At 37.9% G+C, this 24,746-nt stretch overlaps 1 protein-coding gene across 1 annotated transcript in view; it reads left to right on the forward strand.

Moving 5' to 3' along the window:
• The first annotated feature begins 530 nt into the window (after positions 1-530).
• The window catches only part of LOC131859312 (adoMet-dependent rRNA methyltransferase SPB1-like), a 90,842-nt gene continuing 66,626 nt past the window's right edge, over positions 531-24,746 (forward strand). Inside the window, exons 1-2 of the mRNA XM_059212907.1 lie at positions 531-660; positions 24,224-24,474. Of these exons, the coding sequence (XP_059068890.1) occupies positions 531-660; positions 24,224-24,474 (381 nt within the window). The remainder of the gene's footprint in view (positions 661-24,223; positions 24,475-24,746) is intronic.

The following is a 24,746-nucleotide window of genomic DNA, read 5'->3' on the forward strand; positions in this document are numbered from 1 at the left end:
TACAGGGATTTACACAAGGTGGTATACCTGGGTTACGATAGTTTGTCAGCTGGCATGATGCTCCTACAGGTATGGTGCTAGGAGCACATTCCAGCCACCAGGCCATTAGCAGACAGAGATAGGCCCGTTGGATGTGCCTATGCCTATGAGTACAGGGGTCTAGTTGTCTAGCGGAAGCTGGGCAAACTAGAGCATTGGAGGAGAGTGCTAGATGACATTGATACGGTCACTTGGCGACCGTAAATAGGGTGCGAGGTATGGGCAGAGGACGGGCTGGAGATGCCCTATGTTTTATGACGAGATACCTAATCGGGAGGATCCCATTCGTGATTGAGAGGTTCGTGGTTACCAGAGTTTTGTGACAGTCTGATCGACAGTAGGGTATACCTCAGGGGGCTTTCTTGTATGCACGGTGGAGGTAGGACATACCAGATTAGGGTCCGACTATTGATAGTGTGGTGGCTATGGAGGAGTTTGTTAGTTTGGCAGGCTAGATATGAGATTATGCCCTGGAGATTTTTGATGCAGGCATGACAGATGAGTTTGCCAGATTGTTCACTGTGCGGGTAGTGGCGAGGATATCGGATCCAGAGGAGATGCGGTCGTCATTTGATGATGATGATGATGAGGGAGGTGGAGACAAGGAGGATGATGAAGATGGTGGGGGAGGATGATAGGGGAGAGGAGATAGAGGGAGGAGAGGAGAGAGAGGTTTGGAGAGAGCAGTGAGATGGGCGGTGAGAGATAGAGGTAGAGGGGGGTTGGCCCTTGGAGCAGGTGGAGAGGGGAGGGTGAGAGAGGTTTTAGCTACAGTGGGGGGGACTAATGAGGCAACACGACCAGTGCAAAGGAGGAGGAAAGATGTGCTACTGCCTCCTACACCGAGGACAGGCAGAGTTAGAGGAGATGCCCCGGAATAGGTACCGCTATGGGTCTGGATCCCCACTCATGTTGAGGATGCACAAATTAGGACCCTACAGGTGACTGTATAGTAGCTGTAGGCACATGTATTGATATATCAACGACAGATTGCACAATTGACCACTAAGCGAGACACGGAGATAGAGCGGTGGGGTTGAGCGGAGGAGCTTGCAACAAGCATACAGAGGGCAGCGGTAGGTGGTCCAATGAGAGACACCCTGAGAGAGCTATCTTTGAGAGCTCAGGAGGTGGAGTACTACCGTTGGCACTATGAGGCTGCGATACCCAGGGATCACTGAGTACAAAGCTTTACACAGTCGAGATCTAGTCGATCTCGAGATACTGGGTCGTGGTCCGAGAGCCGAGGTGTGACAGGGCCATCGAGACATGATCCCCCTGGAGATCCAGGGGTGGGGACTTCTGGTGCCAGACCATCATCGTCAGGGGATAACCATACTTGAGAGACATTGTCTCTATTGTATTTTTGATCATTGTATTCTTTGTACTGGACACAAAGATGACAGATTTTGTACATTTTTTATCATTTTTGAGATATATATATACGACATCATTATCTTTGATCATGTGGTGTGTTATATGGATGTATGTGCTTATGTGTTCTTTGCTTTACTTTATGATGATGCAATGCTTAAATATATGATATAATGTATGATGTAGGATGTATGCTTTGATATGGTTGTGAGATGTATCTTAAAAATGAGATGTATGGTAATGATATGCTGTGAGATGTATCTTGAAAATGAGATGTATGGTAATGATATGCTGTGAGATGTATCTTGAAAATGAGATGTATGATATGATATGCTGTGAGATGTATCTTGAAAATGAGATGTATGGTAATGATATGCTGTGAGATGTATCTTGAAAATGAGATGTATGATATGATATGCTGTGAGATGTATCTTGAAAATGAGATGTATGGTAATGATATGCTGTGAGATGTATCTTGTATGATATGATATGATATGAGATGTATCTTGAAAATGAGATGTATGATATGATATGCAACTAATTATTTTTGGTAGCATCCTCATTCTGTATTTGCCATCCTGATACAACCATATGTTGTTTTCTTTCTTTGTAGGTATCATCATTGAGCATTGATTTGTTTAGGATATGTTGAAAATTTATACAAGCACAATGGTATAATTGAACCATAATGACCTGAGAAAAATTTACATGATGTTTGATTTTGCAAGATAGCACAAGCATCAAGGTATAATTGAACCAGGACGACCTGAGTGCGGATTGCATGTAAACAGACAAGATTAAATCATTTGTATGCATGAAGTGGAATCATGCCTTTAGTGATATTCAATGTATCACATCTCAAGGCAAGTATTCACACAGTACAAGTGATCGCCTCCCAAACAGAAGACTAAGAAAATATTGGAGGTTCCCCATGATCTCTAGCTGTGAAGCATTTAGTGAGAAAAGGGAGAGAATCCAATAATTTTAAAAGTTCAAAATGCAAAAATAGTTAAGATTTTATGCGATAATGCAACATTTACTACTTCAGAAAATCATCCATCCTTGGTATTTCTGTGATTCTTTGTTTTGTTTTGTGATGAAACGTAGTTTTGTTTGTTGGATGCAATGCTTCTGAGTTTTGGAAATAGTTTTGATGATTTATTGCCCCTAGTTGAGTGTGCCTCTTGATGTGAATATGTACAGTGATTTCCAAGCCATGGTGGAATGTGGTAAGAGGATATATATGGATAGACTAGGATAGTGACTACGCTAAGTATGTCCTGAATGGGTATGTGTTAAGTGTTAGGTGATGGCCGATAGTGTTTTGATAAAATGGTATGGATATAGATAGAGGAGCCATCCTTTCACAATAGTGCCTATTTACCAGGTTTTCACCAGTTGCTTTTATTGTACCTTTTTATTTGCTTTTTTTGAATTTTTTTGCTTCTTTTTTTTGGCTTGTTTTGGCTTTTTCCGTGCATTAGATTACTCAAGTGTAGTACTTCTTCAGATGGATGTTGTTAGTTGGTTCGTCAAGTACATCTCCTTCTGAAGTTGTTAGCTGATAGGCACCTGATCCATAGACTGATATGATGCCATAGGGACCCAACCAGTTAGGTTCAAACTTCCCTTTCTTTTCTCGATCTTGCTGATTTCTTGGATTTTCTTTGAGGACTAGATCACCAACTTTGAAGTTGCGAGGGATGACCTTGTGATTGTAGCTCCTGCACATGCATTGCTGATATGCCTTGAGATGAGTGTAAGCATGTTGACATCTTTCATCTAATAGTTCAAGTTCTTGCAGTCGATTAACTCGATACTCTTCATCAGGGATTAAACCTTTCAAAGAGACTCTGAGAGATGGGATTTCTACCTCCAGGGGTAAAAAGGCTTCTGATCTATATACCAATGAGTATGGTGTTGCTCCTGTAGGTGTGTGGATGCTGGTTCTATATGCCCAAAGTGCTGGATTAAGATGTACGTGCCAATCTTTACCTGCATCATTTACTATTTTCTTTAGAATCTTTAGTATTGTCTTGTTAGATGCTTCTGCTTGACCATTCCCCTATGGGTAGTATGGTGTAGAGAACCGATGTTGGATTTTGAATTTTTCACATAGTTCTTGGACATCTTGGTTTTTGAAAGGTCGTCCATTATCTGTGATGATTGAACTTGGAATACCATATCTGCAGATCAGATAGTTTAGGATAAAAGAGGCAATTTGTTTCCTAGTTACTATGGTCACAGGAACTACTTCTATCCATTTGGTAAAGTATTCTGTTGCAGTTATAATGAACTTTTGTCCATTTGAAGATGAAGGATGAATTTTGCCAACTAAGTCTAGTCCCCACTGACAAAAGGGCCAAGATGTTGTAAATGGTTGTAGTTCCTATGCTAGTGCATGTATCAGATTGCCATGGATCTGACATTTAGGACATTTCTTGGTGAAGTGGTATGAATCTTTCTCCATTGTAGGCTAGTAGTATCCCATCCTTAGAAGCTTTTTAGCAAGAGTAGTACCACTTGAATGTGTGCCACAAATACCTTTATGAAGCTCATGTAAAGCGGAATTAGAATCATGACAATCAAGGCAACGAAGAAGAGTACCAACTAGACCTCGACGGTACAAAGTATCAGCAGTAAGGGTATAACGGACAGCTTGCCGGATAAAATTACATTTCTGGTTACGAGATTGGTCAATGGGTAAGATATTGTTCTTGAGGTAGTCATATATCGATACATATAACGGAGAATCTGAACCTGTCAAGGCATAGATAACATGGGATTCATAGTGGTCATAAGCTGGGGAGAATAGTTGCTCTACCAGGAACTCGTAATGACTCTGTTGCTCTAGAATTTGTAGTAATGAAGCGATAGTAGCCATTGCATCGGCTGCTTTGTTGTTCAACCTTGGTATTTGCTCGAAGGTGATGTGCACAAAATACTATTTGAAGTCATCCACCATTCGCTTGTAGGGTAGCAGCTTGTCATCCTTTGTCTGATAGTCATTGTTGATTTGATTGACGACTAGTTGTGAGTCACCGTAGACTTTTAACTTTGTGATTTTCCATTCTACGACCATTTTGATGCCTATAACCAATGCCTCATATTCAGCCACATTATTTGTGCATGGGAACATAAGCCTATATGATCTTGGTATAGTGTTTCCTGAACCATGTTGTGTGTAGGATCTGTCAAAGTATAGGGTCCATTGTTTGGTAGAAATAGTAAGAACGTCCCTATCCAAAAATTCAATCTCCATAGTTTGTTTTCCTAGTAGTGGTGCTTCAGCCAACTGATCTGCAATTGCTTGTCCTTTGATGGCTCATCTTTCTGTGTATTGGATGTCGAATTCACTAAGAATCATGACCCATTTGGCTAATCATCCCGTAAGAGCTGCTTTGCTGAGTAGATATTTGAGAGGATCAATTTTTGCCACTAGCTTAATTGTGTGTGGTAGCATATAATGTTGGAACTTCTGAGATGCGAAGACCACTGTTAGGCAAGCCTTTTTAATGAATGTATAGTTGAGTTCATAGCCATTCAATGTCCTACTGATATAGTATATGGTGCGTTCCTTTCCTTGTTGATCTTCTTGTGCCAATAGTGCCCCTAGCGATATATCTATTGTTGAGATATATAGGATAAGTGGCTTTCCTGCAATTGGTGGTACCAAAACTGGTGGATTCATCAGGTACTGTTTGATTTGATAAAAGGATTCTGCACACTTGGTCTCCCATCTGAATGGTACATTTTTGTGTAGTAAATGGTTAAATGGTAGACTTTTATCTGCTAGCTAAGCGATGAATCACCTGATTGATTGAAGTTGTCCTTGTAGAGATCTGAGTTGACTTATATTCTTTGGTGGTGGCATTTCCATAATGGGTTGTACCTTTGCTATATCTACTTCAATACCTTTAGCTGAGACTATGTAGCCTAGTAACTTGCCTGATGTAACCCCAAAGACACACTTCTTAGGGTTCAGCCTGACTTGGAATTTCTCCAATCGATCAAAGATCTTTGTTAGGATACTGAGATGTTCTGCTCTAGTGAAGGATTTAGCTAGTAAATTATCCACGTAATCTTCCATAAATGTGTGCATCATATCATGAAAGATAGTTGTCATTGCTCTTTGATAAGTGGCCCCTGCATTCTTTAAGCCAAAAGGCATAACATTCCAACAGTATGTTCACCAAGGATAGGTGAACGTGGTTTTATCTTGATCTTCTGGGGTTATTTTGATTTGATTATAGCCTAAAAAACCGTCCATTAGTGATAGCATTGCATGGCCTGCTGTGAGGTCCACAATTATGTCGATACTGGGTAGAGGAAAGTCATCTTTTGGACAAGCTTTGTTGAGGTCTTTGAAGTCAGTGCATATTCTGATACTACCATCTAGTTTTGATACTGGAACGATGTTGGAAATCCATTCTGCATAGTCAATGGGTCAGATGAATCCGACATCTGATAGTTTCTTTAGTTTAGTTTTGACCATGAGTGCCACCTATGGATTCATCTTTCGTAGCTTTTTCTTGATTAGTTTAACTCCTGAAGAGATGGACAAATGATGCATGATTAAGTGTGGGTCCACCCCGGGCATATCAGCATATGACCAAGCAAAGTTAATTTGTTGTTCTCTAAAGAAAATGATGAATGCTGATCTTTCTTCCTCTGTTAGAGATTCTGCATGGTGTAGGTTTCTGACTGCTTCTGTGGTACCAATGTTGATTGATTGAGTAGGCTCAATCAATATGGGTGATCGTTCATGAAAGTGCTCAGGAAGAGTGTCAAGTCTCCCATTGTTAGGTGCCTTAATAAGGTTTTCACCCTCAGATGCGTCCTTTATTTTTACTTTTTTGTGATCTAGAGCTACCATTGACTGGTTTTCAGCATCAGATCTTTTACTTGGTTCATTTTTGTGACCGAGAGACTTGGCACTCCTGGGTTTGCAGACATCGTTACTTTGTTCACTGGTAGAGCCTGTTTCCGGATTTACGGTACATAGGTAATGGATAATAGATTCATCATCTGGGAAAATTGGTATATCATGGATTTCAGGTTCATCCTAGTCGATGAGGTCAGGAAAGACAAGCGGTAAGGAATCGTTAGGTGGATCAAGTTCTGCTACTGTAAGTGTTAGGACAGAGTGTTCATCGTGATTGTTCTTGGTTTTAAAGAAGTCCAGGATTTTGTCGAGGTCTTCGATGGTATTATCTTCCGCATAGACTTGTTCATAATGTTTCTGTTCACTTTCCTTCGCGCCATAGATATTCTACGGTCCAAATTCAAGAGGTCTATCTTTTGTGTTATGTTCTTCTTGAGAAAGGGATATGGAATTAGTATCATTAGGGATATCTGTAGTAGCATTGGAGCAGGTACCCCATTCATATTCATTGGAATAGTCTCAGAGGCATCATCCCAGATTCTATCAGTGCTGTAAATTGGTATGTTGTATGGTGAAAACAAATCTTTGATAATGGATACCATTTTGATAGTTTTTGTTGATTCTGTGTCAGATCCGGCTTCTATTTTTTATATTTGTTCATAGACTGTGCTTCTTCAGGGAGAAACAAAGGTATCCGGAGATGATATTATTTGTTCTTGAGATATTGGTGTTTGAATATGAGCTACTACTGTAGATATGGCCCTTTTATGTTTTAGAAGCTTTTCTTGATGTAATTTCTGATCTTGATATTCCCGTGCCTTGCGGATTGTTTCTGCTGATTCAAAGAGTGCTTCCTGCCAGGATTCTTCTTTGTACTTCTTCTTTACTTTCTATTGAGGTTTTGTAGTTAGGTGGGGTGGCCTTTTTAATAGGAAAGTGAGCTCACAACCCAATTCTATCTTATCTCTATTAGGTTGTGAAGGAAGATCTATACGTTCAGTGACTCCTTTGCATTTCCCAATAGGTCCTTTATCGTCATATCCCATTTGCTACATGATTAAGTATCCTTTTCCATACGGGTGTGTAGGTAGAACAATGTCCAGAGCAGCTGCTTTGTTATCTTCTTCCTCATCTTTGTATAACTAGCTAAGAATATCCTTGTCTTTTGATTCATGTGCTAGAGTGCCCAATTGGATGAAGGTACCATCAAATTTGGTGATGGGCTGAGTTACCAGATGCTTTGATGTAGTAGGCAATCCATGAGATTTGGGTGATGTCGATAATTTAGCCAAACATAGGGGCTCCAAAGAGTATTCTCCCATACCTTGGTCTTTGATTTGCATTTGCTGCTTGAAATCTCTAGATAATGAGTTGGGCTTTGCTGTTTGTAGATCTAATGTTGAAGATCACCGCTTTTCTCTATTATGAGGAACCAAACTATCCTGGGCTGCCCCCATTGCATTACAATGTTGAAATGGATTGTGATCAGCAGATATGGAGATTTCTTGTCTGTCATAAGGAAATTTGACACATTGGTGATATGTAGAAGGCACTGCCTGCATTTCATGTATCCAGGGTCGCCCTAACAAAATATTGTAGGTGAGATCTATGTCTAAGACCTGACATATAGTATCCTTTTGCATTGGTCCCACTTGAATGGGTAACATCACGGTTCCTTTAGAGGACCTTTCCTCATCATCGTATGCCTTTATGGTAATCTTCTTGCAAGGATCAATAGACTCTTCTAAGAAGTCTAATGCACGGATAAGCTTTAAAGTACATATATTAAGTCCGGCTCCTCCATCTATTAAGACTATTTTTACTTGGTGTTTGCAAACAATGACTTCGATATGGAGAGGAGTGTTATGCGGATGACTCAAGGAAGCATTGTCATGCTCTGAGAAGGTGAGGTTATGAGGTCCTATTATATGGGCGACCATGGCTTGAAATCTGTCCGTATCCAGATTTTGAGGTACATTGGTTTCCAATAGTGCTTGCTCCAATATGTTTTTGTGTTTGGGTGAGAGTTTCAACAATTCTAGTATAGATATCTGAGCTGGAGTTTTGCATAGTTGGCTAACCAAGTCATATTGGATCTTTGGTGTAGTAGTTGTAGGTGCAGTATGTCCTTTTAAGACATATTTCTAAGTTTGGGTTGTCACATTGACAGATTCATGATCATGCTCATCTCAGATGGTGATGACATTTACTTGATGATCTTCAGCTGATCTGTGATTTATGGTGTTGTTGTAGATATGGTTGATATGAGCTCCGCGTGTATCATTCAAGGTTGAAGCTCCATCTTTGTTGTAATTTGGAAGAGGATTTTTAAAGGCTCCATGATCACCATTTGTTTTGAGACCATCTACCGTTAAGTCACCTCGATCAATCATGTCTTGCACAATGTTTTTCAATCTCATGCAATCGTTCGTCCGATGACCCTTGTTACAATGGAAATCACAATAGTGTGAATCGTTCCATCAAGGTGGTTTGATTTGGGGTTCATAGTTGCTCATTGCCGGCAAGGAGAGAATTTTATTTGCCAGAAGTTCTTTAAATGCTGATTCTAGTGATTGCCCCAGTGGTGTGAAGACACGCTTGTGGAAATTGTTTGTATTATCGCGTGAATTGTTGTTAGGTTCTAGATTTGCATTTTTGCTTTGAGTATCTTTGGTGTTGTTTGCGTTGAGTTGTCCTTGATTGGAATTTGGTGCATATGTGTTAGCATTTGGATTAGCATTTTTAGGATTTTTCATAGTTTGAGGATTTCCGAATAATGCAAGCAGTGGTTGCTTAGATTTGGGATCATGTGATTCATTGTTGCCTTCATTTTTGTTTCGAGTCCAAAATTGAGATTTGTCCAAGTTGCTGTTGTTCTGGTTATTGTAGTTTGATGAGTTTGTTCCTTCCTTGTAGAATTTGAGTGTTCCCTTTTTGACACATGCTTCCTCTACTTGAATGCCATTTTCAATCAATTTAGCGAAAGACGGTATGCATTGGAGTTTTAGCCTGTAACTCATTTCACCATTCAAGTTGTCGATGAAGATCTCCATTTTCTCCTTTTCAGGAATATCTTGAGGATATCGTGATACCATACGCCGCCAGCGTTGAAGGAAAATCATGAATGTTTCATTGTTCTTTTGTTTGGTGTTGCAGACATCTAGCATGGTTATGGCACGTTGGATGTTATAGGAGTATTGTGTTATGAACTTGTTAACCAATTCATCAAACGATGTGATAGGTGGTGTAATTTTGGATCACCATTCCATTGTTTGTCCTCCCAAGCTTCTTGGGAATAACCTCATCAGATAGGTGTCATCATGAGCAAACTCAAGACTCATGGTACAAAATTCTCTGACATGATCACGGGGATCACTTTTTCCATTGTACTTGTCAAATTTAGGCACGTCTAAGTTTGGAGGAAAAGGGATCATGCACAATCTTCTGTCAAAAGGATAAGGATAGATTTCGTTTAAAGAGTACCGTACTATTGTCCCTTGTTGCATGTCCTGCATTTGCCTTTGTAACATTTGCATTTGTTGAGCAAGGGCAGCCAAAGGTACATTGTCTTGTCGAGGGAAAAGTTCTTCCCTTGTATTGATCCTAGGTTGAAATGGTGTTTGGAATGGTATATTTTGCTCGGGAAGGTATTGTCTTGGTGTATGTTGCTCCGGTATGTTTTGATCAGAGATGTTTTGCATTGGTGGATTTTGTTCTGGTATGTTTTGATCCAGGATGTTTTGTTCAGGGTCTCGAATTTCTGTTTCTCATTGTCGCTCTTGATATTTGTACTACTGAGGTTGTGTCCTAAACACGTCTGTGTCAAGGTTGTCAGGGAGTTTTACTCCTTTACTTGTGAGCATGAGCAAATATATTTCTTTGTCATTTTTCATAAGCCTTTCTACAAGCTTTTGGAATGAAGCGTTTTCCTGACATTCCTGAAGAAGTGCTTCAGAAATTTCAGTCTCCTCTAGGTGTGGACCTTCAAAAGGATTTGACAACCTTCGATTCATACTAGACTCTGTGTGTGTCTCGCTTTGTTGGTTTCTTTGAGAGCGAGTAATAGGCATTTTAGTAGAAACTTTCAGTGACGAAGGGGACAAAATCCTCGTTGATATGTTGCTTGGGGGTGGGTGGTTCTAGTCAAGGTGTGTTATAAGTGATACACTCATCAGGCAAGAATGTTGGATTGATCTTTCCTCCGTGGTTTACGATTTGATTAAAATAAGACTTTTGACAATATGCTCTTGTTTTTAAAGGCTCTTTGTCAAATTCGTTGGATTTGTTTTGGATATAACGTTTGACGTGATGAAGGAATACCCGATGAGATTTGAAGAGTTGACGATTGATGTATAAAAACTTATTTCTCTTAATGAATTTGGAAAAACTAGGTTGTTGTTTCTTCAACGTGATGTTACGATAAAGGCTCTTTCTTCTCAAAATATGGGGATTAGTCATGCATGAGTGATCAATGGTTTCCTTTGATTTGTTTGGATTCAGTTGATCTTGTTTTGAAAATTTCAAGTCTTACTTTATCAAAATGAAGGTTTAGATGCCCCTTCATGACAAAGTGTGTCAAATGATATGGATAAAAGCCTCCCGATATGGAGACTTGATTTGACAACCTAAAATTGTTTAAACAAGTGTTTTTGAGATGAAATCCGTGAGATGGTAAAGGATTCTGTCGATACTTATGATGAGGTTTCCGGATTATGATAAGATAGATATGTTTTATCGTGTGATCAGTTTCGGATTTTTACAACGTTTGTTTTGATACAAATTTATCTCAAGAAATAACCTTTAAAGTTTTGTTTTTGCTACTCCACTTTGATGAAAAAATGTGGTTGATGAAAAGAGGCTTTTGAAAATGTTTTCAAAAATTTTAAAATTCCTCACTGTTTTGCCCCTTGTCTATATGTCTTTGGTCATGTGCTAAAACAGAGACGAAATGCGCTACCAAAATTACTCTACATGCTAAAAGAATGACCACATGCGCTAGGCTACCCCCAAACACGGGCTAAAGATTTGACTGTTCAAAAATTTGTTTTCTGCCTGTTTAAAAATTTACGTGCTAACCTGGGTCTGTGACATGCTAACTTTTAAACCTGATGCACTAATGTTTGGTTGCTACACGCTAAGCTGATGCTTCCACTCGCTAGACTGTTTCTCTAATGCACTAAATGGTTTGACACTGTTTTGATTTTGGGATAAAATGCTGCTGTTTGGAATAGACGCACTAACTTAATGGTTTGATGTGCTAACTTAAATACCCTAAGCGCTAAGGAGTTGTCCCCACGTGCTAATCTGCCCTGTATTTATTTATTTTTATTTTTTTCTTCAATTGGTTTTTTATTTGCAATTTTTGGTTTTGATCGTGAGTTTTTCAGTCTAGATGGATGATTTTCTGAAGTAATAAATGTAAGCACAACACAAAAAGTACAACCATTTTGCCTAATCTAACAGAAAATGTATGTTCTGCGAGGATGTGTTCAAATCCCCAATGTTTTAACAGGTTTGGATACGAGTAATACGCTTCAGAAAGACTCTTTATTCAAAGGTCATAAATAACATCATAGCCCACTAGTCTCGATACTCCGTCAGCTCAAACAGCCGTGTCACCCCCTAGAGGGCGCCCATTTTTTTGCCTTTTTCCAGAAATTAACTCAAAGTGAATCGCTTCACAGTTGAGTAGTTATCTTGGGAGATATATGGTGAGTAATCTTGGGGGCGGATTCTTCCCCACCCTTGCAATATGATGTTATAAATGTTTGGTTATTGACTCAGTTCAAAGTTTCTATTTCTATGGTTTGTAATTAGGCTTCCTGTTCGGTCGTCAGTGATAAACTCCCTCAGGAGGCTTCCCAACCTTTAGAACAAAGGCTTTACGTATCTCAAGGATACTGTGGGAAGGCTAATCACTGCGTGCAACTGTTGAAAAGGACTTTCATCATTTTTCATTTTTGATTATAGTGGGTTGGAATACTTGGTGTCAAAGCCATTCCCCCCTTAGATCGTTCCCTTCACACTAGCCATAAACAACTTTAAGAGTTGATTTCAACTCCTCGGGAAGGCAGGCCTGCTAAAGAGTGTAAATGCTTTGAAGGAAAGAAAGCTTTTTAAGAGAGGTCTAGTTTTTTGGATCACCCAGTTAAGGGGAGAGCATATACCTTCCTCTTTCAATTCAAGGCAATCAAAAATTCTTTTTAAACCTTCAATTCAGTGATTTGCTAATCTCTACTTGGAGATGTTGCTCCAAGAAAAGCATGGTGTTCTTTTTAGTTCCTCAAAGCAATGATTATTTAATCTAGTGAAAGAATCTGGTCAACAAAGCAAATTTATCACTGTGGTCAACAAAAGAAAATTAGAAAAGGGGAATAACTTCCCTCTTTTGATTTTGAACAAAACTTCATAAGTGAGGTTCTTTCCTTTGCAAAATTTCAAAATGAATCCTTTTATGCACCAAAGGATGGTGAGGTTCTTTTTAGAGATATTTTTGCAAAAAGAAAAGTTTGTGTTGTTTTTTTTAGAGCCTAAAATGAAGGTTTTCTCCTATGAAAGCAAGAAAATTTTGATAGTGGTTCTTTTTATAGCCCAAAAATAAGGTGAGTTCAATTTTAAGAGAAGAAAATCAAATTTTAAACTAACCTAGGTAAGTTAGTAAAAAAATCTAACTATCTTAATCCTAAGATGAAGCTCCTATTTGCAATGAAGTTGTTAGAAACTTGCAAAATAACCAGTTAGATACCTCAGTGGACTTCTATAAGTCTAATTTCTAACTTTTGGTTACAATGTTTGTTTTTCTTATTTCGGTCTATGATGCACTACAGAACAAACTGTATGCGCTACAAAATCACAGTAATGCGCTAAAATAAGCCGGTGATGCACTATACTGTCTCTGGGATGCGCTACTATGTGTACTAGAAACGTTGCTTTGTTTTTCTCCTGCACCAAAACTTATAGGAAAAATTAGTAATCTTATGCACTGATAAATGGACTTTACATTCTAGGTGATGGACCCCACGCACTGAACAGTGAACTGAATGCGCTAGGCTATTAACCGGATTCGCTAAACAGTTAACGCGCTAATTCATTTTTCTTGCGTACCTGCAAAAGTGGATATATTTCAAAACTGATTAGATATATGGGGTAATGCCGCACGGTGGGCACCAGAAATGTATGCGGGAAAAGCAGGTCGATAGAACTCAATATGCGAAAAATGGAGCTCTATGGAGCCTTGCTCACACACCCACAGGACTTCTTGGTGCATGCTATGGAGTAATGAAGTATCACTCAGCTTCCCAAGGTTGGTCCCATGGTTCTCTATCTTACACAGTCCCTCAAACCAATGTTTTTGCTCTCAGATCACTGAGCAAAATGGTTTAGGGATGGCAAATGCAAGAACAAGGGAAGCTTTTGTTGATTTTGAGATGAGATGCATCCTAGGCTATGCATGATTTATGGGGTTTACAATTAATTTCAACCAACTCTGTAACAACCTCACCAGTGCACACTCCATCTACCTCTGCATGCATGTCCACCACCTTGACTCCATGTGGCACCTTTGTCGACATCCACCTTATCTTGGACTTCTATGTCAGTTCAGACAGGATCACCGACTAAACAATAAACTGATCCTTCTTTTCTGCCGGTTCTCTAACCCTGCCAATGTCTCACACTTTACCAGTTACCCTTCACATCTGCACTTTACTGATCTATTAGTGGAACACCTTAACTATTCACAAGACATGCCTATCCATACCATGCTCATCCTCATCAGGTAGGAGCACATCTCTTATCCTCTTTGCTTCCTTACCGGTTCCCATAATTACTGGTAGCTATCTCAATGACACCATGTCATCAACCTTCAATTGATTCCATCTAAGCATTTGCATACCGGTTGCACTCTCTCTGTGTAGTTTTTGTTATTCCTTTCATCATCATTAGTGTGAAAATCATCTTAGCTGGTTTGTAAAGGTGACAAACTCATCACTTATTTACTCTTCCTTTTTTGTCTGGGTGGCTTAATATGCCTTCTATGTCTATCTAGTGCTTATCCCTAATTTCATACACTTAAGGAATCCTTTTTATTCACCCATAGATCCAGTGTGATCCTTCAAACACCCACCTTTACCTCTTCTTCCTTACCTCACAAAACTAAGATGCATACTTTGCATAATAGGAGATAAGCTCCACTTACCAGTGGGAGTGAGTCCTTGTCATCTGCATCTTGCAATGTACTCATGTGGCTTCCCTGTTTGTGTAGCATATCTTCAAATAGGCACATGTGATCTGGTGTAGGCACATTCACTTCCAGTCATCTCTTCCACACAAGTCAAACATAGACTTGTATACCGGTGACTCCAGTGGTCATTCCTCTGAATGACATTCTTCTTCTTTACCAGTGACCTAAAATACTAGTTCACATCAATGACTTCATGTCAATAATACTCCCATACTGGTTGTCCTTCTATACTGATTGACATTAATGAAAACACAATGCCAACAATCTCCCCCTTTGGTATTGATGTCAACACATGTAGTATACGACATACTACATAATCTCTCTCCTCCTTTGTGAGATCCAAATCTTCCCCTTTGTATAATCCATGGATTCTCACACATGTAGTATGCGCTATACTACATAATCTTTCTCCCCCTTTGACAATAATGGCAAACAACACTGTCAGGGTTTCTCACTTCCTTGTATGTTCCAGTCACTGTCAAGTATTTATCTCCCCCTTTTTTCTTTACCAGATGCATCAGGTCTTTTGATACCAGTTGGTACAATTTCTCAAGTTACAACTCTGGAGATGAAGGACTCTAGCACCAATTGACATCAATTTATTAGAACCAAGTGTTTATGCAAATTGGAAACACATACATATACAAGTCTGAAACCAATTGAAGACCCATGTGTCAGTGAATACACCATACCTGCCGATCAAACTGCATAATCTCTCCTTTGATATGAAGAATTTATTTTGACCGTAATTAGATGATATCAAGTGTTGAAGCTGACACTGATGTCAATTGTATCTTTTCACATACCAACTGTATGTTCTCCTATGCAGGTAACTCTTGCTTTTTGTAGACAACTCTTCCGGTGATCCAGTTGTGATTTCAATAGGATACACATTGAAACATCTCATAAATCCGGATACCTCTAAAACACAAACATATTGGTACAACCATAGACACTTGCACACCCTCTGTGTCCAGAAGGTCAGATATACATAAGAAAATATGGTTGTCAACTCCCCCTGAGTTATACATCTCAGGTCCACACTGCCAGTCAGGTCCAAAATCAAAGCTCCAAACTTCACTATATACCGGTTGAGCTATACATTTGTGATCATCTGATGATATTTTAGTTCTATTATATCCACCACAACTTATGACATGATCTTGGATGTACACAATGCCATACAATGTAATCATCATGCCAAGAGTTAAACTGGTTAGCCCTTAAGGGATGTATGCATACATAATCAAAAACCAGGCCAACATATGTCATTCATGTCTTCATCAACACCACCTGAGACATAGCTTCCCTTTCCATGTTATCGAGGCTAATGCAATGATCTCCAACCTCATTATCTTAAATATTCTGCAAGTACCTATTATCATTCATGTTGGTGATATGCTGCACATACTGGTTTCCTATATCAGTTCATCATCACTACCGAAGCACCTTCCTATGACTCCTAAAATTTTGTGTCACTATGTATCTAATTTCATTTGTTAATCTCCATCCATTGACATATGATCCAACTCTGATCTATAGGTGTGTAGCCAAGGCAACCACTACACACACTTATCTTCTCATTTCCATCCTTCATACTAGTAGCATCTTGTTCTTCCAAGTGGCCTTCTTCACTGAGGGGGTGAATGATCTATTCAATATGTTACTCCCCCTAAGATCCTGCATCTCCTTTAGGCCTTAGGAGATATCACTTGTACATTGAATACACATTTCCGGTCCATGGTCTTCTTCCTCCACACTTGCTTGATCTCATTCTTCTTCCCATTTTAAGTCATGGGAGCATGTCTTACTTTCTTATACTGATGGGTCCTATCATTTCCAGACTTTGCATCATAACTGGAAGTAGTACTATAGTAGCACACAATAGAAATCCCAACTTCATGATTGGGGAATCTCTTAATATACCAGTTTGACCATCTTCTTTTGGTCATGTTGCTATGACTGACAACTGAAACCGGTGGATCTCTTGATCCTATAGGGACATTTCTCCTTTGATTCCATGCAGTCCTCTGACTTTTGTATGCTCTGTATCCACTTCTATGCAGAGCATAGTTTCTATATCAACCTCCATATGATTTTAAGTTCCTCTTCCTGCATTCAAACTCTCTATGACCAATTCCATTGTAGTTATAACAAACATTATTTGTATAACTAGGAGAGGAAATATGCATGTATCTACTCCTGGATACATTTTGATCATATGCATGATATCTATGAGATCCTATATTGTTCCTTCTAGATCCCTTTATACATTCTTCTTTCGTATGGCCGTGACCATTACATGAAAATGATTAACCAAACAAGGATGGCATATGAATTACAAAATTATTCTTCCATGCATGAAGTGATCTTACTGGTCTGACATCTTCATTTCTCCTTCTTTGACAATGGATCCTGGGTAGTCCATTCTTTGGATTTCTTCCATCTGATCTCTTCATCTCCCACACTTGTCTTGACATGTGGGCAGTAGCATTTCTTTGTCTTCTACCGGTAGGAGGTCTTCTTTGCTGTCTTCTCCCATCTTCCCTTTTCCTTTGGGATCTACATTTTTCCTCCTTCTTGCAACACCAATCTTTATTCTTGTCTCTAAGTCTTCACCGATTGTGGTTTGATCAACCTTCTTCTGGGGAGTATTTCTAAATGTGAAGGTCTAACCGTTGTTTTCTCCATTTGAGGAGATAAACATAATATCATTATGGGGGACATTCTTGTTGGTGGAGCATTTATCGACACCACTTCCTGATCCTCTGGTATCCTTGAAATGCTTTTTATTCTTCAACATCTTGTCTAACCCATGACTGCTACCATCAAACTAGATTCTCACCTTGAGCTCATCTTGACACTTCTCAAGGTCATTATAGAGAACCTCCATTTCTCTAAGAGGCTACTGATATTATTTATCCTTTACTTCTAGCTTAGATACTAGATCTTTACACTGACACTCCTTGGTGTCTTATTCTTGAGTCTTCAACTCTGAGATACATTTTTTTAGATTCTTCAAGGCATTTTATCAACCGGTTTTTCTCCACTATTGCAATATTCTTGAATAACTTTCACTCATTCCTCACTCTGCTAAGTTCTTCAAGTGCACTTACAAGCTCTTATTTAAGATCAACTTCTACTTCCTTTTCTTCTTCACCATCACTATCACTGCCAAACACATCTTGTCGGCAAGAGTGATCTGCATGATCATTCTTAGATGTGTTCCTCTCATATTCTGATTGTTGAGCCATGAAGAGGTGGGTTCCTTCTTCATCAATGTTTTGACTTCTAGCAGATCTGTCTTCATCCTCTGCAGATACATGAGATGCATTTCTCCTTATCATCACAAGTTGGTTTTTCTGTAGTGGGCTCATTGTTGGCATTGCACACTCTAATGGTAATTGAAGGTAATTGAAGGTGTTATCATTGATGGCAACCTTGCAGCCTTGTGGATACCTTTAGGCAATCTTGTTGCACTGACAGACACTTCTGATAGACACTTCATCGGTAGTGACAACAATGTATACCGGCACCCCAGCCGACAGGAACAACTTTTATTTATTGTATTTAATTGTAAATATCTTTTGTAAAGCCGACATGGTATATTGTAATAAGACTCATATATGTATGAGATCTTGTAAATAATTTTGATATGGATAGAGGATATAGAAGATGGATATGGTCGAAGTGATGAGCGAATATTAAGGCATGTTTTGTATAAGGTTATGGTTATGATATGAGCTTAAATCGGTACTGAACTTGGCATAGAAGATGCTGTATTGTAGCAATACATTTTATTGGATTCTCATAATCCATTTTGTAAGTTAGTGAGACTTCCATTTTGTAATTGAGCAGTGAGCTCTAGGCAGTTGGCCTTCCTACATGTGCAAGCACCATATTGTAAGTAATATCCATTCATTGGCTAGTGAGTGTGGGTCACAAATCCAACCGAGGTTTTTCCCACACATGGTTTCCTCGTTAAAAATCTTGTGTTATGGTGTGTTTTCTATGTTGTCTTTATTCTTCTGATTTACTACATTAATTCTTATTTACCAGTACACTGTTTTGGAATCCAAAATACTTAATAAAGTCAAATATTATGCTAACCGGTTAGATACTGATTCAGCCCCCCTGTCAATATCTTTGGGACTATCATTAATCCTAACAATTGGTATCAGAGCTTAGTCTTCTATTTTCAAAAGCCTAAAAACTTGAGGAAGATTCTGACAATGGTACAGATGGACAACTTGAGAAAGAAATTAGAAGGAGCTCTTGCAAACAATGATGAAGAAAAGTTGAAAAATATCAAACTTGAAGATGATCTAAAGACTGCACAAGAATTCATTCAAGGAATTCAGGAGAATCTCACTATTATTGAAAATAAAAGAAAATAACTTCATGAGAAGATGCAGAGTGATGATGATGAAAAAGAAACTCTTAATGATCTTGTGAACAAATTGAGGCAAGAAAACAGTACTATGAGGAATGAAATGCAGGATATGACTATGAGATTTTGTAAAGACATTCAACACAGGAAAAACAATGAAGATGACTTGACTAGGAGACTCAATGATGATGGAAATGAAAATCTAAGACTCAATCCAGAAAATGATATGTTGAAGACAGATCTGATTCACATGCAACATGATAAAACTGAACTTATGAGATAGAAAGGAATTTTGGAAAATGAGTTGGCTACTGCAAATCAGCACAAAGAGAAATTCAAGAAAATTTCAGAAGAACTTGATGATATGCTGAAAAATGAGAAACCTAATGGAGACACTAATGGACTTGGATTTGAAGTTGGGAAAGTTTCGGTACTGCAAACAATCATGATCACAGTAAACTGGTAAGACAACCTAATTCTTACAAATTTAATGGGAAATGCTTTAACTATAACAAGTATGGTCATAAAGCAAATCAATGTAGATCTAGAAACAATCAGAACATCAATGCACCCACTAGTCAATGTTCCAAATGTAATAAAATTGGTCATAATTCAAAAATTTACAGAATGAATGTGAGATGTTATGTTTGTGGAAGATTTGGACATGTATCTAATCAATGTAGAACACAAACTAGTATAGGATATGGAAAGGCTATTCAGAAGAACAATGTGACTTGTTATGCCTGTAACAAGATTAGACATATTGCAAAATTTTATAGAAGTAAGACTTCACCGACAAATAGTAAAGGAGCCAATTTGAAAGGCAAAGAGAAGGTAGATGAGGTAAAGAAAGAATTTTCAAAATAGTGGATTAGAAAGAGAGATTAGAATGTTGATGAGACTATTCCTTCATCAGTAGAACAAAGTATTACACCACCGGCAGGAGACTCTTCATCCAACTGAAAAAGTAACCCTTGGCGGTATTGCAACAAGTTGAATATCATGCAATTTTACTCTTAATTGATGGTGAGAAGATGAACTTCTTCTTTACCGGCAAATGTGTTAAGTTTCACTTAATCGACAAGCATTTACTCTAGTTGTTGGAAGAAAAGACATTATAAATCAATGTTTTTCCCTCTTTTTCAATTCACCGAGCATTCAAAATTTTAGAGAGCGTGAAAATCCAAGTGAAGGCATCCAAAGTGAAGAAGTGAAGAAAGTTCTTTCAAACACTCAAACCTATCAGGCAGCTTAAGGTATTTATTAATGGCTTCCTCCTTTGCTCCGGAATTTATTGTAAACCCTACTGTTGTAGAAGTTGTGAAACACCCTAGGCTAGTTTTTAAGATCATTCCCGAGATAGAAAAATAGGATGATTCCATAGGTACTTTTTCTAAAATCCCAAAAGGAGTTGCTTGCGCAGAAGACCCTAGAATCTATATTCATTGCCATATTGAGGAATTAGGTTCTGAGGAAATATTGAAAATGTTTAGAACTGTTATTTGTGATGAAAATGGAAATGTAAAACCTGAGCACAAGATAATTGAAACCTTAGGTTTTGTGGAAATCTTGGACATCCTTGAATTTCCTAAGGAGGTAGTAAGGCTTGTCCTTAGTAGGGTTCATGGAGAATTCTTTTGTCTAGATTCTATTTGTAAAATCACCAGAGAATCAATTAGGGTAGTGATAGGTCTACCCTCCACTGATAGAAGGCTAGATAAGACTAAGAAGGTTCCTAATAACACTGTCATGACAATAATAGGAGCAACACATGATAGCAGATCCCTGAGAGTGAATGATGTTAAGGATGTAAATGTCAGATTCATAAGCATGATCCTAGGATATAAAACCACACATGCAAACCGACTCAACTCTGTTTCCAGTCTTTGTATTAAAAGTGCATATGATATGGTCAACAATGATGCAAAGATGGATGAATGTGAGTGGTTAAAGGATGAGTTGATAGATAATCTGAAAAAGATAAAAGGAGATAAGAAAGGAACTTTTCATTTTGGCAATCTCTTGGTATGTCTGATGTTGTATCTCACAAAAGAGGTTCCTGGTATTGGTAAGAAAGACTTTGGTTATGATATATTGGTAGGCAAATAACTGTTAGAAATTTTCACTGGTATAAGTACTGATAAGGATGACAACATCATAGAGTACTTCAAAACCTTCAAAGCAAAAATGAAAACAAGAGAGAGACTACCACAAATTATTGTAGACAAATATGAAAAAGAACTATGCTTTGTAATTAAAAAGGATGAAATCTGGATGGAGGCAGTTCTTCCTAGAATTGTATGGGTAACAAAAATGGGGTATGAGGCAGATGTAAACATCATTGAAACTTATGCCAAAGACCTATTAGAAGCCCCTAGAGAACTAGAAGAAAAGGTTTTTGGAAACGCAAAGACAATAGAGAGTGGTGTACAGACATTGAAACAAAGGAAGAAAAGAGAAAAGTACATTAGGAGTGCAACCAAGCAAGTGAAGGACATAAAAGAAAACATAATGAACATAACTGGTGTAGTCACATAAATCTGTCCACTTAATTAAATGAATATTTAATATTTATTTGATTATTTAACCATCAATTAATGAATTAATTAAATTAATATTTAATTAATTCATCTTAACCCTCTTCTCCTATTAATTAAATAAATTATTCAATTTATTTGATTTAATTCACTTAACCAAATTCAGACCATTAATTAAATAAATAAATCATATTTATTTAATTAAATATTCTCACATTTAAATAAATTAATATTTATTTAAATCCCCAAAAATCCCACCTCTCACATTTAAATAAATTAACATTTATTTAAATCACCTTTATCCTCCACCCACTTGTATTTTCCTACAAATGCAAGTTGCACAATTATTTTAAATAAATTATTTATTTAAATCACCTTTATCCTCCACCCACTTGTATTTTCCTACAAAAGCAAGTTGCACAACTATTTTAAATAAATTACTTAGTTAAAATCCTATTTATCCTCACCCACTTGAAACCTTTAATGGTTTCCCTTAAAGTCTTCAAAACTTGATGGCTTTAAAGTATTCAAACTTGATGGCTTTAAAGTCTTCAAACTTGATGGCTTCCTTCTATAGTCTTCTTAAGACTTTAATGGTTTTCCTTAAAGTCTTCAAGCCTTTAATGGTTTCCCTCAAAGTCTTCAAGCATTTTAATGCTTTATCTTCATTTTTCTCATTTAAATAAATTAATATTTATTTGAATATTTATCCAAATGCAAATTACACCATTTAATTGAAATAAATGATTTTATTTTAATTGAAAATACCAAAATTTCTCCCACTTGCATTTTCCTACAAAATCCACTTGCATGCCTAAACCCCTTCTAGAATTTTCTAATCACTTCTAAATAACCTAACCCCTTCTCTAAACTTTGTCACATTCCTAAGCAAAAGGGAAGTCACTTCTCAAACCCTCAAAGTCTTTGATAACCATTGAAGGCTTTCAACCTTCAACCACTAAATGGCTCAAAGTCTTTGATAACCATTAAAGGCTTTCAACCTTCAACCACTAAATGGCAACTATTGAAGGCTTTCAACCTTCAACCACTTAATCCCCAAAGTCTCCAATAACCATTAATGGTTACCTCAAACCCTCCCACATGGTTAAAACATTTGTTTTGACTCAACCTCTACCCAACCCAAAGGTCTCATCGGGCCATTAATGCTTTGACCATGATTATCTCTTAAACATTTACACAAAGGTTTATCCTTGGATTAACTCTTAATCCAGTGGGTAATCTTAATTTGGACTTGACCCTTAGCCTCTAGATAACCATGAGGTCTTCTCAGGCCTTTAATGCCTCCAACTTCTTCTCTCAACCCAATCCTATGTTAACACTTGTCACCATTTTATTGGTGCCAATTGTGCACATGGATCCCCAACTTTCAATCCTAACCCTTGTTAAGATTACTCAATCTTAACCCTTCATTTCCCCATTTCTTCTATAAATAGAACCCTTCTCCTCAAGCAAAAAGGAGAAAAGCATTAGAGTATTGTTGTTATACTGGCATTAGCATAGAGCTTTTTCATAGCATCACTATCTACACTTGCATAGCATTTGCTTATCATATTCAACCATCTTGAATCTCCATATGGCATCCATGGCTAGTGCTAAAAGCTGAGAGCTACACTCATTTGGGACTTGGAGAGGAGAGGAACAAGGGAGGAGCAACTATGAGCATCTTGATTAGCTATTTTATTCTATGTTTATATGCTTTCTATTTCATGCTTAATATCTCTCTTGATATGCCTGTTTAGGATAATCTTTTGTTGCTAACACTAACGTTTGTTTCTTGTGCTCTTGTGTGTGTTGCCATCAAACAAATTTTCTAATCCTTTTTGCAGAGCATCAACTGGTATTAAGGAATTTGAACTTGAAGGATTACAACCGGAGGCACATCTCTCACCGATTGGCACATCATCTGAGAGTAAAATTCCTACAGTTGAAGAGAGTTGATAGGAAGAGAAAATCCTCACCAGTACCCTCTCCTACATCCAAGAAGAAAAGGAAGAAACAACAGGTAGTGAGACCACTGACAAAGAAATTGACACCCAAGAAAAAGAAACAAAAATAGGTCATACCACCATTGGACAACTTATTGAGTGAAATAACTGATGATGGCAATCTATCTAATGTGATAAAACTATACAATACATTTACTGATGCAAAAAAAGAAACTATTGAGAACAACATTATTTTACATCTTGACATTTACAAGAAAGTATTAATTGAAGTTGTAGATGATTTTCCTAGTGAATTATATAGGCGATTAGATGCTAAGAGGTTAGCAATTATGGAGCTAGATAAGAAAATTAAAATTGAGAAACTACTAGTTGTACATCCAGTCATATCTGTAGAGGAAATTGATGAATTGATTAGTGAAGCTAATAGAATGGTTTTTGCAAGTGAACACTGGCATGTGAGCCTAATGGTTGGCAGGGTAAATGGAATTGCAGAAGAAACTATAGACAAGTGGGACATTTTCTTTGTTGAGAAAGAAAAACAGGAAGAGTTGAAAAGACCGAAAATTTTCAAAGTTTATCAGAAGGACAAAGACAAGGGGAAAGGTAAGGTAGGTGGAATACCAAACATTAAAGTAGCCGACAACCTACCACCACCTTTAGTTACTCCATCAGTATAGACTGGTAGCATACTAGCTACTGAAAATGTGGAAACACCACATGAGGATACTAACCTTGAGTCAAAAATTTTGTACACTATGAATATTGACACTCAGGAAGTAAACATTGTAGTTGATAAGGAGAGCATAGAGGAAAAGAAAGATGCTTCTACTAAGCAACCAACATATAACATTGGGGTTGAAACACAAACAGACAAGGTAGAACAAGTAGAGCACTCAGTGGAAACATTGGACAGTAGAATGGCTACTAGTAATATTGATGCTAGCACAGAGAAACCCATAAAGACAGTAATAGAGACATTGACAGTGGATAACTTAGAAAAACAAATAGAGAAACAAGCAGAGAAACTAACAGAGTCACAGGTACACATTGAGGTAGTGAAACCGATAATCATTGAGAAACCAAAACCATTGCTAGTAGAAATGCAAACACAGACTGACCCACTAGAGGTCGATACAAGCAAAATGTTTACTCCCACCAGAAGCACAAAGATTGTAAAGGTAGTTGGCTAGACATCTAGTACTTCACTGACAGAATTTAGACCTACTAATGTGACTGAAGTACTTCTGGATTCAATAAAGAAAATAATATATTGTAATGCATTGGCCTATAAGGCAATTGATGACACTATTCC

The sequence above is a fragment of the Cryptomeria japonica genome, chromosome 10, assembly GCF_030272615.1.
Source record: "Cryptomeria japonica chromosome 10, Sugi_1.0, whole genome shotgun sequence".
In the NCBI taxonomy this organism is placed as follows: domain Eukaryota; kingdom Viridiplantae; phylum Streptophyta; class Pinopsida; order Cupressales; family Cupressaceae; genus Cryptomeria; species Cryptomeria japonica.